General features: G+C 41.4%; 1 protein-coding gene across 4 annotated transcripts in view; it reads right to left on the bottom strand.

Annotated features, from left to right (window-relative positions):
- The window catches only part of LOC133411294 (neuropilin-1a-like), a 69,963-nt gene that overhangs the window by 38,670 nt on the left and 17,305 nt on the right, over window positions 1–13,988 (bottom strand). For all 4 annotated transcript variants that reach the window (XM_061693488.1, XM_061693489.1, XM_061693490.1 and 1 more), the window contains 4 exons: window positions 12,825–13,006; window positions 6,663–6,890; window positions 4,990–5,160; window positions 3,309–3,475 (listed from right to left, as the gene is read on the bottom strand). In XM_061693488.1, coding sequence (XP_061549472.1) covers window positions 3,309–3,475; window positions 4,990–5,160; window positions 6,663–6,890; window positions 12,825–13,006 — 748 coding nt within the window. The remainder of the gene's footprint in view (window positions 1–3,308; window positions 3,476–4,989; window positions 5,161–6,662; window positions 6,891–12,824; window positions 13,007–13,988) is intronic.

The raw sequence follows: 13,988 nt of genomic DNA, 5'->3' as shown, positions 1-13,988 counted from the left end.
CAAATGTGGAGTCTCACAGACAACATAAGCAAATGAAGTCAAGGAGGCTACGCATGGAGTCACACTCCATTTGTGTGTTCCCTTCAACCAGGAATTTTGTTCTATGGTGACAGCATGCTTCATGGTCAGATCTACAGTACATACGCGTTTTTGATGGTGGAATACTCATTTTGATAACCGCAGCTATTACTCCATATTATGACTTTTTCCATGTTTTGGCTGGCCCTTAGGACCGACTCCTCCCAGGCGTAACAATACCCATTTGTTACTGAAGCAAAGAAGCTCTAAGTGCTGCTCCTGTTTCTGCTTTCCTTTCACCTCTTCCCTCCTTTCCTGTTTCTCCCACACTCTGTTGAGGCATGTTTTGGGGCTGCAACGATTAATCAAATCATCTCACAAGCACATGTTATTGCATTTAACACATTCACTGCCATTGGCGGCTTTAGAAGTCAAATATCCATGTTAACTGGGAAGGTTGGCAGTGAATGAGTTAATAATGCAAAATATTTTTTTATCCGACTGATCAATGCGATAATCTTTGATTCTAAAACTATGGAATGGCTGTAGCCCTATCGTGTTTGCATCGCTATTATTTCTCGGGTATATAGTCCTCTAAGACAGCTGTCATGTTGACTTGGACAATGAAGATCAGAATCAGCTCTGGACGTTTTACAACCATTTCTTAATCAAACTGCTGTTGGGTGTCTGTCATTTCTTTCTTTCTTTCTCAGGTCTACTGTCATCTAAATCCTTCTCTAAGTCATTTTCTAAATTGGTATAAAGTTAATTTCCTGACTATGAAGCAGAAGAAAATACAGTGCTGCTGAGTGTTAAGGGTAACCATGTTAAATGGACAGGTTGACGTGTCTTATTTTAAGTGAGAAGAGATTTGTTTTGACTAGAAATGAGACAAAAGATTCTTGGATAGATTGTTTTGATTTCTTACACCACATGTAGCTTATACCTTGTCGTGGAAATGTGAATATGAATTCAAACACACAGTTCCTATTACCTTTGATTGACTGAAATTACATTTATTCACTGTCCAGAAAGTTGACGCTATCTTACCATATGAATCAAAGCAAATGGCTAATGTTTCTATTATTGTCAGCAAAGCCCTCTTTCTCATGCCATAAGCCATCTTCGTATGTAGCGGCAAAAAATGTGAGTATAGTGATTTTGGACTCTTAACAAGTATTCTGATAGGCTGAGGACAGAGGCAATGATCCAGCAGTGGTAGGAGAGTAAAGTTACCCAGCTATCACAATTTGACCAAAATAATGACTTAGACAATTATGCTATTAGGGTAACAATACACACTTTATTCTTTATTGATCCTATCCAACAAAATGATGGTCATTCAGCATTATTATTTTTTTTTAACCACATCTAAAAATAAATACATTGACGTGCTTTTATTTATTTTTACAGTGCCATAAAGCAACAGTGCTTGGGGATATGTGGTCTTTTACATGTTTCAAAACACTGTAAGACTGTCATTTTATAGAATTGGGTTCTTCATGATTAACGTCTACATCAGGGGTGTCCAAACTTTTTGCAAAGAGGGCCAGATTTGGTCAGATGAAAATGTATGGGGGCCGACCATTCGGCCTGACAGTTGACTGAAATTTTTTAGAAACATGTATTTATTGATTTTGTTTTAACAAATCACATCCCAGTGCATTTGGACAAAGAATAGTATAGTGACTATACTGTTCTGTCATCTAATTTGACTATAGTATTGTCAAATCACATGACAGAAATTTGACAAAACTGTGGTTTGATCATCACAAAAAATCTATTCACTGAGACTCATAGCTCGCCTTTGTAGAATTTTCATTTGAGTCACGGGCTCTTGTGAAAAAGCACTGCTGTGCTATCAAAACAGCTTCCAGTGGCTTCAGTTTTTCGGCGCGTTTGTTCGCCGTTAGCTTGTCGCAGTTAGCATGTTTCGTCTGGTAGTGCCTCTTAATATTAAATTCTTTGAAAACAGCCACAGTCTCTTGGCAAATTAGGCAGACACAGTTGTTTTGTACGTCAGTGAAAAAATCCACTTGTCCTGGACTCGGCGGCCCTCGTTGGCAATTGTCCTCTTTTTAGTTTCAGTTGCCATTTTAGAAATGGGCTAAAAACATACCACAGGGGTAAAAGTTCACACAGGGGTCACGCGACGAGAGTGCGGCCACAGGTCTACTGCCACCCTCTGGTGAAATATAAAATGGCTTTTTTTTTTGTATGTGTGTATTGTTTACTGTGGTAAACTGTGCTGGCGGGCCACATATTATTGATTTTATGACATGATGCTTCGGGCTGGAGGAAATTTGGACACGGGCCGGATTTGGCCCGCGGGCCGGACTTTGGGCAAGCCTGGTCTACATCAACAATGATAACACTGTATCGAATATGTTAATATTTTTAATACAGTGTTATTATGGGGTGTTGTGTGTAGAATTTTGAGGCGAAAAATATTTGTAACATTTTGGAATAAGGCTGGGACGTGGGACAAGTGAAGCGCTGTGAATAATTTCCTGATGCACTGTAAATTAAATGTTATTTTGAATGAAAGTGTAAGACTATCAACCTGACGTGACATATGTGAGTAAACAGGGACGAGCACAAGCGCAGACAATGTGGAGGCGGCACCTTTGTCATGAAATATTCATGCTGATTTTCCACTCTAACGTGCAGGGGAAATGCTGCAAATGAGTGAACAATGTCCACGTTTCACATCAACAATGTTCTCGCCGCATGTGAACAAAATCTCTGCGGTGGGTTCAAGCTGAGGACCAGCCAAAACAAGACATCATTACTCATTTTGTTTTTTTATTTTGGGAGTGGGGGCATGCCCGACTCCACTTTGAGAGCCAAGCCTTAGTTTAAAACCCTATCCATGGGTTGACATCCTAACCCTTACTCGAAACGCTAATTTGAAACCCTAACATTAGATTGAAACACTCATTTGAAACCATAACCCTGGTTTGAAACCCTACTTTGAACCTCAAATCCTGACTTGAAAAATGAGTTTGAACCGCTAAAACTGGCTTAAAACCCTACTTTGAAGCTCAATACGTGGCTTGAAACCCCACTTTGAACCTCAGACCCGGGCTTGAAACCTTACTTTGAAACTCTAACACTGGCTTGAAACCCTAATTTCAAACCTGAACCTCCATGTGACCTAACCTTACACCAGGCTTAAAACCCTAACCCCTGTTTGAAACCCATAAACTCTCACCTCAATGTGAGACCTTATTTTAACCTGACTTGAAATCATAACTCGAAAACTACAATCTGAGGGCGGAGGCACGGACCTGGATCCACTCGCGTACGGTGTCGTCTGACGGCGTCCATCCGTTCTCGTGATAGTTGAGGCGAGAGCGTTCCGGCGACCAGTTGTTGTTGTACTGCGACGAGGCGCTGATCTGCTTCGAGGAAATCTCGCCTGACTCCATCCCCAGAGGCTCCGAGCACAAGAAGGCTGAAACAAGCACACAGTGGCCATGGTTAGCCTGTTACCTTGGCCAAGGCTTCAACATTTTTCATCAGGTCCTAGCACACCCACCTCAATTTGTGTGAAAGGTACCAAGGCAGAATGCAAGGCCCAAGCAGGCCATGTTTTTGTTTGTTTTGTGTTATTTGTTGGCGGCAGAATTATTGTATTTCTATGGAATAGACGAAGATTTTCAGGCTTGACATCTTATGAAACCGTAGCCCTTGTTTGAATGTAATTTGAAACCTTCACCCAGGGGTGAAACCCAAACCCTGGCTTGACACCTTACTATAAAACCCTAACTATTCTTCAAAACCTTTACTCAGGCTTGTTTGAAAACTCAACCACGGCTTGAAACTCCACCGTGTAACCATAACCCTCACATGACACCTACGTTGAAACCCTAGCCCTTGTTTAAAACCTTATATATAAAAAAAAAAAAAAAAAAAAAAAAAAAAAAAAATAGGACATCTTTTCTATTCGCATTCCAAAGAAAGGCCAACGACGTCCAAAGTGCACAAGGCTTCCGAGGAGAGCTTGTTGTTTTTGGCAGCACGTGCACTGCAGCGTGCGTGAAAAAAACAACAAGTCATCAAGTCAAGATGACATGAATGAGATGGATGAGACGCTGCTCCGAAAGTGATGAATCTGATGTCGAAGGCATTGGAGACATTGCACAAATAGAACAGACAAGATGGATGATGTAATACTTACACTTTCTCGCTAAATAAACAAGAAAACAAAGTTAAAAAAACAACATTTCGCTCAACAAACAAGACATCCCGGGACCTCTCTTGAAACCCTTCTCTGAATCCCTGGCCCTTTTTTGCAACCCTAATCCAGAAACTCTACTTTGAAACCTTAACCCTGGCTTGAATTCATGATTTGAAACCCCAAAACGGGCTTCAAACCCTATTTTGACACCCTAACCCTGACTTGAAACTCTACTTTTAAAGCCTAACCCTTGTTTGAAATCCGACTCTGAAACCTTAACCTTTGTTTGGAAACCCCATTCATGGTTTAAAATCTTAAACCTGACTTGAAACCCTAATTGTAATTCCTAAATCTGTCTTAAAACCATGTTTTGAAACTAACCCTAATCCTGTTTTAGAACTCTAATTTGAAATCTTAATTTTGGCTTGAAACCCTGTTCTGAAATCCTAACCCTTGTTTGGAATCCTAATGCAGCCTACAAACTCCACTTTGAAACTTCAACCCTGTCTTGAAACCATAATTTGAAACCGTAAAAGTGAAGCCCTAATTTTACAACTGAACTCTGACTTGAATCCCTACTTTGAAACCCCAACCCTAGTTGAAACGCTCTTCCATGGCTTGAAACCCTCACATGAAACCCTAATACTAGTTTGAAACCCTATTCATGGCTTGAAATCCTAAACTCTAATATGAAACGTTAACTCAGGTTTAATATTTAAACCCTGGCTTGAACCCCCAGTTTGAAACTTTAACCCAGGCTTGCAACTCTACTGTAAGCATGCGGTCACCATTTTGCCCGTTTCCTTGGGGGAGGCTGGTGTCCCTGATGGTGTAGTTGGCAGAGAAGCCCTCCCTGGTGATGGCCGTGTCAGTGGTGATGGTCATGGACAGGATGCCCGTGTAGGAGATGACACGGCCCGGGGATGTCTGGCCGCAGTAGCGCCCGATGTGGGGACCCACTGAGGATGGGGAGGAGCAAAATGCCAACGTTAGCGTTTTATTTGGATTTTTGGAGTGCTTTAAACCGTAATCCTGGTTTGGCACTTTACTTTGAAACTCAAACACTTAACCCAGGTTTGAAACCATACATGAAATCCATACCCTGGTTTGACACATGATTTTGAAACCTAAACCCTACTAATCCTAACCTTGGTTTAAAACCATACTTTGAAATCGTAACCCTGGATTTAAAGCATACTTTGAAACCCCACTCATGTCTTACCCTGACTAGAAACGCTACATTGAGAACCTTAACCCTGGCTGGAAAACCCACTTTGAGACCCGAATGCTGGCTTGAAACCCCTTTTTGAAACCGTAATCCAGTCTTCAAAACCTACTTCAAACCCCTACTAGAGCTAGCACTGTGCTTGAGTTAGGGATGTGATAATTGCACATTCATTTAGATTAATGCTATGACAGTGTTTTTTAACACTTTTTTCTTCAAACATGCTCTTCATTTATCATCATAAAAACATAATCCTAAAAAAATGTCATCATCGTCATTAGCACGGTTTGTATGACAGCTCGTGGCATCATCTTTACATTGTCACACTGGCAGCACCGCTAATCTGCCAGGATTAACGTTGCCATCGCCGCCAGCTGCGAGTAATGCCATCCACAGTCTGTGATGGATTATATCTTGAATTACGGCATTTTTATCTCGAGCCCGGCGTTAACTTCGCCAGCCTGCATGTTTTTGGTGATGTAACAATTCCACACTGAAAAAGAAGCTGAAGAAGACAAACTGCGTTAATTCGTTTTTAATTACTACACTTAGTAACCGTTTTTTTCTGGGGGGGAAAGCATCTATTTTTCTTAAATAATTACACTTATTACCCATTGTTTTATCGTGAAGGGAAAGAGGAGGCGTCTATTTGGCGAGGTATTTCTTTTTCTCAGTTCCAGATACTACCAGTTGTTTTTCTGGTTGGGAAAGGGAATGCATCTATTTGAGGGAGGACTTTATTTATATTAATTTATTTTACTGCTTTTTTTTATATATAAGAAAGGGGACACATCAATTAAAGAGGTTACACATACTACCATTTTTTCCCCAGACAGCCAATGGTTGGTGTCTATTGGAGGGAGGCATTATTTACCTTAATTACACATTACTAGTTTGCATGTTCTCCCCGTGCCTGTGTGGGTTTTCTCCGGGTACTCCGGTTTCCTCCCACATCCCAAAAACATGCATGGTAGGTTAATTGAAAACTCTAAATTGCCCGTAGGTGTGAACATGAGTGTGAATGGTTGTTTGTGTATATATGTGGCCTTACAGATAGTACCAGTTGTTTTTCTTAATGAGAAAGGGGACACATCTAATAATGAGGCATCTATTTATCTTTATTACACAAATCTATTTGAGAGAAGTGTGTATTTTACACTTACTATCCATTTCCCCCCCAATGGATAAGGGGAGATGTTTATTTGAGGGAGGCGTTAATCAGAAATATCTCCCAACCTGCGGGGAATCCGTCCCAGATCTCCAAGCAGTCAAAGCGACACAGCGCCCCCGGTGGCGGCGTCGTGTCGGGCTCCATGTCGAAGCTGTCGAACTCCACCAAGATCTCGGACATCTTGGGCGCGAAGATCATGAAGGTGCACTCCAGGTTGTTGGGGTACTTGTCGGGGTAGCCCGGCGTGCTAATGACCCCCGCGGGAGCCGTGAAGTTCCTGGAACATTCCTGACCTGTTGAGAGGAGACGGGAAGGAATGTTTTTATTTTGGGGAGGTGGGGAGTTTAAAGCGTCAAAGTGTGTTTGGTGGGTAACAAATTGTCACCGGGGTGATGGTGTGACCTCCCAGAGGGTCAACACATGTTTCCACATAAATTTCACTTTGCCTTATAATTGGGGGAAGCACCTCTTATTTACAGTAGCTCTTGTGATGACAGAAATAATGCCGCTGGCTATTGCTGCTGTTCACATTCACATCTGCATCTAGTATTCATCCATCCATCCATTTTCTGGACCGCTTTATCCTCACAAGGGTCGCGGGCGTGCTGGAGCCTATCCCAGCTGTCTTCGGGCGAGAGCCGGGGTACACCCTGAACTGGTTGCCAACAAATCGCAAGGATATAGTATTCTATCCATCCATCCATTTTCAACATCGCTTATCCTGGTTAGGGTCGCGGGACGCTGGAGCCTATCCCAGCTGACTTCGGGCGAAAGGTGGACGACACCCTGAACTGGTCGCCAGTCAGTCGCAGGGCACATATAGACACTGACAACCATTCGCACTCAAATTCACACCGTCACTGAGTGGGAACTGAACCCACGCTGCCTGCACCAAAGTCAGGCGAGTGCACCACTACACCATCAGTGACTTATAGTATTCTATTCATATTTTATTAAATATGTATAGTTGTCACTCCACTATTTCACTCTGAACTGCTTATATGCAGGTACTGTATATCTCAATTAATAAAAATATAGTCGAAAATACCATTTATTTCAGTACTCATACTGTACATTATATAATAGATTCCTTAACCAGTAGGGACAATAATTTGTAGAGGGCAAATTCCTGCCTAATTTCTACATTAAAAATCATTTCCATTGTTTCTTGATATACTAGTTTCTAGAGAATTTCGGGGTTTCGTTTGCTGGGAGCTATAATCATGACTAGCTGACTAGTCTTGCTTCTTTTGACACTAATTTCTGTATAGTGCCTTTTTTACATTTGTATCTTTTTTTAAAATCTTTTTTGTGAAATATAACGTTGCTGACTTGATTCTTGCTGCTTTTCACATACACTCCCATATATTTTTCTAGCAATCAACTTCTTAAACACCTAACCTACAATTCCATTACAACATGCTGGCAATTTTTTGACTTGAGTTTGTTGTCACATTTCTGTGGGGCCAATTATACATTACTCGTGCACTCACTGTAGTTGTCTCGCCACGCTGCACTATTTGCATATCTGTTGTTGACCAATACTGGCCACTCATGCCAGAGTAGCATCTGCTCCATTTGCACACTGGTGGAGGAGTATCTGCAACATTTGCACAATCAACATTGTCCCAGATTATCGCACTACTCGCTTGAAGTCTCGGCGCCCTTTGCACAATGGTCATTGCAACGGACTATTGCAATATTAGTCTTTTGAACTGTTCTAAGTGCTAGAGGACTCTGCATCTTTTTGCACAATTGTCAAAAAATAAATAAAAATAATAATAATAATAATGCACCGGCATTACCAGATAACTAGCATCCCTTTATTGCTCAGTGACTGATTTTTATCAACGTCTTGATGTCTCGAAAGTGTTCTCTGTCAATTGACTGTCTGTTGTCGTACTAGAGCAGCTCCAACTACCGGAGACAAATTCCTTGTGTGTTTTTTGGACATACTTGGCAAATAAAGATGATTCTGATTCTGATATAGTATTTACTCATTATGTACTGCTTAGACCAGGTGTGTCAAACTCATTTTGTCGCGAGCCACATTGTAGTCACGGTTTCCCTCAGAGGGCCGTTGACTGTGAAACCATATAACTGTTTAGTCACCTCATAATACTATTACATACACACCACAAATTGACGGATACCTAGTTTTGAAATCAGAAGTCAAGGGTAATAGTTTGTTCAACTTAGTTACTGTAAACAGAAAATGCTTGCAATAGCTCAACAATACTATTTATTATATGAGAATTTGAGCAAGAATCATCTGTGTCAACTTCCAAAGTTGTATTATATATTTATATATTTTATATATTATATATTTACTGACACATATATTTATTTGCTACATACAATATGCTGCTGTTCACAATCACATCTGTATATACTCTATACAGTAGTATCTATTATGTATTCAATAAGAAGCAGTCTCAAATGTGGCTGGCTATTCTTGCTCCTGTTCACATTTACTAGTATCTACGTAGATTACCATTATTCGTGTGGTCTCGTTCTACAAAAACCTCTGCAGCTCCATTTATGTGCATTGTTCACGGTTTTGTCCCCGGCCCCCGGTGGAGCGTCTGTGTTTGTGTTGACACTGACTGAAGATGTGGAGACTGCTTTTGATAGACTCTGCCGACACACAACCACACACACAGACGTAGACAAAAACAAAGAAACAAACAAAGACAGACACACCACTGTGTGGTGCCGTAGTGCTGTCATTTAAGATAACTGCACATCGTAATGGGACTTTTATTATCACTGAAAAGTCACAAGTGATGACATGTCTGACGTTATTTACCCTACCAGGTTCTAGTCTACCTTGTTGTTATTAGCAGCTTTATTCTTTTATGTCTTACCTGTCTCGTGGGGTGCTGCTGTTCTGATTAGCAACTGAAACATTCTCTCTCACTGGAGTCAACTGAAACATTTTTTGTCATTAATGACGCTGTATCCACAAAACGTGAGCTCGTCTTTAACGCCGCACATTCACAAAAAGACTCCATACATCTGAAAGACTGGTTTACGTTCCTCGCTAAGTGCTGCTGTTTTGGTTAGTAATGGAAACATTTCATCTTTAATACTCACCTTTCATTGTCTAGTAGAAAAACTCATTGTCATTAAAGAAGCGGTAAAGAGAGATCATCTTGAATACAACGCAGGGAACTGGTTTACAATAAGACCTTTTCCGTACTGCTGTTTTCGTTAGCAACGGGCTCAATTAACTCTTTATTCATGTGTGTAAATGATAGCCTCCATGACCTGAGATAGTAGGTTTCATGCTTCATCTATTTTAAGTGGAGGTCGCACCTGGGTGACAGACATTTTATATGGTCATATTTCCTGTGTGTGTTTGTGTGTGTGTGTGTGTGTATATAGGATGTAATGCGGCGACACACTGGTTGCATTTTGTTATATTTATTTTGAGCCCTTTACATCCAGCGCTGAGCCAGTCTCCTTGGTCAATTCGCATTATCTTTCCTCATCATTCACCATTTTAACGACCCCCACCTGTGTCATGGAGTGTGTGCATGTGAGTCACGTTCACATGGGGGACACTTGAATGGGTCTTGGCCTAATTTTAGGGCCCGCTGCTGAGATGTTGAAGCTCAAAGTTAGTTGGCAACACACAATTTCTCGGGTGAGTTGAGCAGCATGTGATGCTTCCAAAGATGTGTCATTGTGTGTGTGTGTGGGTATATGTGTGTGTGCATGCGTGTGTGTGTGTGTGTGTGTGTGTGTGTAGTACTTGAGAGGAGTCACACTTGCGGCTTGTTTCCCAGCAGGAATGTTCACTTTAATGTGTGACTCATCATGCAGTAGCAGACCATCCACTGAGTGTTTTTAATGTTTTTCTTTTTTTTAGTCCTCACTACATCGCACATTTGTCGTCAAATATACCGCAATTGTTGTTAAATATATATTTTATAATGCTAGGTGTTTATGTTTGTGTTCCATGACCAGACTGTAAAAGTGTCACAATTAATTGCCAATTAAACTAAGCGATCATCAAATTAATTGACAACTATTTTGATAATCAGAGTAATGGATTAACGTAAAATTGTCCAAATCCTCTGATTTCAGCCTCTCAACCGTAAATACTCTCTTATTTCTGTAGTTCTTCATGAAAGCAGACTCATTATCTGTTGTGTTTGAAGGACCTCTCTAATGCCATTTGCACAAATTTGGCAGATTACTATATATTATCAATTCAAACTGCTCTAAACTGCAAGAGGACTCTGCATCATTTGCACAATTGTCAGAAATAAATTAAATAAATAAGTGACTCGATCAATCAATCAATAAATAAATAAATAAATAAACAAATTTAACAAATAAGTTGTATTAGCATTACCGCATTACCCGTAACCTTTCATTGCTCAGTGACTCTCCGTACTGTGTTTTATGTTTTTATATCTCAAATGTATTTTTTTTTTGTCAAATGGCTGTCTGTTGTCATACTAAAGCGGCTCCAACTACCAATTCCTTGTGCGTTTTTGACATACTTGGCAAATAAAGATGATTCTGATTCAGATGCTGTGAACATTGGTACTTATTCCATAGTTCTGGACTTCTGAGGATGTCTGCCATAGGGATTCCCCCCAAAATAGACTCCGTAGCAAGTTTAGCCTTGTTTTCGAATGAAATATTTGATTTTCAGCCAGATTTTGGCCTTCCCACATTTTGGTCCTGTCAGCCTGTCACAGCCTTGTGACATGTCAGGTGCAGGAGGCGAGGACATTTCCTCACTGAACTACTAACTGTTCTGCCGTGTAATTTTCACATATATTGAAAGTCTGGATGTTTTTTTTTAGACAAAAACAAGTGAAAATAGTGATGGTAAAAGATTTTAGTTGGCTTGTTTTTGTAAAAAATCAATCGTTGAAATGCCTCTTTGAAGAAAGAAGACAGCCACATCATCCCACATGAGTTAAGTGCTTGCGGATGACTCTCTGCCTACATAAACGAGTTTTGTCAGCTCAATGTATTGATCGGATCACTAATAGGGTTGGGCATCGAGAATCGAGAACCGATTGGAACCAGGACTAACGTCCCGGTTCTCCTGGGATCGTTTAAAAATTTCGGTTCCCTGTTTCGATGCCTACAGAAGAAGAAGTGGCGAAAACCAACAAAGAAGAATGTGCACGAAGACGTGCTTGTGCCTAATGGCGGCGGTGGGGAACAAAATTGTGTCTTAACTTTGTTAAAATGAATGACCGGTCGCCTCAGTGCAACACTTGGAATAATAATCAGTGTTCCGTTGCCAGTACTCAGCCTCTCCTCCTCACAAAAAGAAAGAAGGAAGAGTAGAAGAGGCAAGTGTGGTGGACCAGGATGTGGCAATGATTAGTCAGGGGGAATTTAGAAAGGCATTATTAAAGAGGATGAAAAATGGAAATGCAGTTGGTTCTGATGACATACCTGTGGAGGTATGAAAGCATATAGAAGAGGTGGCTGTGGAGTTTTTGACCAGCTTGTTCAACAGAATTGTAGCGGGTGAGAAGATGCCTGAGGAATGGAGGAAAAGTGTGCTGGTGCCCAATTTTAAGAACAAGGGTGACGTGCAGAGCTGTGGGAACAATAGCGGAATAAAGCTGATGAGCCACATAATGAAGTTATGGAAAAGAGTAGTGGGCGCTAGACTCAGGATAGAAGTGAGTATTTGCGAGCAACAGTATGGTTTCATGCCTAGAAAGAGTACCACAGATGCATTATTTGCCTTGAGGGTGTTGAAACGGGTCCAACCAGGTTGGAACGGGTGGAGGAAGGTTTCAGGTGTGTTATGAAACAGAAGAGTCTCTGCTAGGATGGGGCAGTAGCTTCAGCAGGGACGCCCAGACTTCCCTTTCCCCAGCCACTTCATCCATCTCCAGTTTCCTCCCACATCCCAAAAACATGCATGAATTGGAGACTCTAAATTGCCCGTAGGTGTGAATGTGAGTGTGAATGGTTGTTTGTTTGTATGTGCCCTGCAATTGGCTGGCAACCAGTTCAGGGCGTACCCCGCCTCCTGCCCGATGACAGCTGGGATAGGCTCCAGCACGCCCGCGACCCTAGTGAGGAGAAGCGGCTCAGAAAATGGATGGATATTTTCTATTGCGTTTTTGTATGCTGTTGTTTTTTCTTGTACCATTGTTTTCGAGGATGTTGTTTTCTGTATCAGTGATGTTTTTGTCACTCACTCACTCACGTACTCACTTACTCACTCACTCACTCACCTGTCTTGAAGACCTCGTAGCGTAGGGAGAATCCGGCCCCATGCGTCTCATAGTCGGAGACAAACTTGATGAGGAGCTGGTCGCCGCTGGAGATGATTGGCGAGGGTGCAATCTTGCCACAGAATTTACCCAACATGGGTGCCAGCTCATCCTTGCCGTTGTACACCTCCACATAGTCGTACCTGTGGAGACACGCCGGAAGGTTTTTGTGGATATAACAGATAACAGAAAACGTGCAGTAGTAAATAGGCTTTACACGATCAGGATTTTTGGGGCCGATCACCGGTTAGCGAGTTTAAAAAAACGATAACCGATCACAAGATGGAGCACAATGTGTCTGTTTCAATGAACTGTTCATTTACTGTACATACGTGTACTTAATTGCTCAAAAAATTATATTTACAACAAAAATGTTTCGCGGCACGGTGGCCGACTGGTTAGAGCGTCAGCCTCACAGTTCTGAGGACCCGGGTTCAATCCCCGGCCCCGCCTGTGCGGAGTTTGCATGTTCTCCCCGTGCCTACGTGGGTTTTCTCGGGGCACTCCGGTTTCCTCCCACATCCCAAAAACATGCATGGTAGGTTAATTGACAACTCTAAATTCCCCGTGGGTGTGAACGTGAGTGTGAATGGTTGTTTGTTTGTATGTGCCCTGCGACTGGCTGGCAACCAGTTCAGGGTGTACCCCGCCTCCTGCCCGATGACAGGTGGGATAGGCTCCAGCACGCCCTTTCTTTGTTCATCTATTTATGCCAGTGAGGCATAGTGACAGACAGAACAAATGAATGGTCTTCTATTAGATGGCAGGAAGTACATACAGTAATTAATGTATCCACTTTTGTGACATTTTCGTTTGTTGGTGTGCCGTGAAAATTTTCAATTGTAAAATATGTTCCTTGGCTCCATAAAGGTCGGAAATAACTGCTCTTGTCAGATCGCGTATTCTAATCAGTCAGGTCAAACCAACATTACAACATGACAGAAATAATGCGTGCTAACTTACTGTAATTAAATTACTTGATTGTAATTAAATTACAACCCCAAATCCAATGAAGTTAGGACGTTGTGTTAAACATAAATAAAAACAGAATACAATGATTTGCAAATCGTGTTCAACCTATATTTAATTGAATGGACTACAAAGACAAGATATTTAATGTTCAAA

The sequence above is a fragment of the Phycodurus eques genome, chromosome 13 (genome assembly GCF_024500275.1).
Source record: "Phycodurus eques isolate BA_2022a chromosome 13, UOR_Pequ_1.1, whole genome shotgun sequence".
Taxonomy (NCBI): Eukaryota; Metazoa; Chordata; class Actinopteri; order Syngnathiformes; family Syngnathidae; genus Phycodurus; species Phycodurus eques.
Note: the sequence above shows the minus strand (reverse complement) of the source record. Positions and strands in the feature narration are given on the sequence as shown.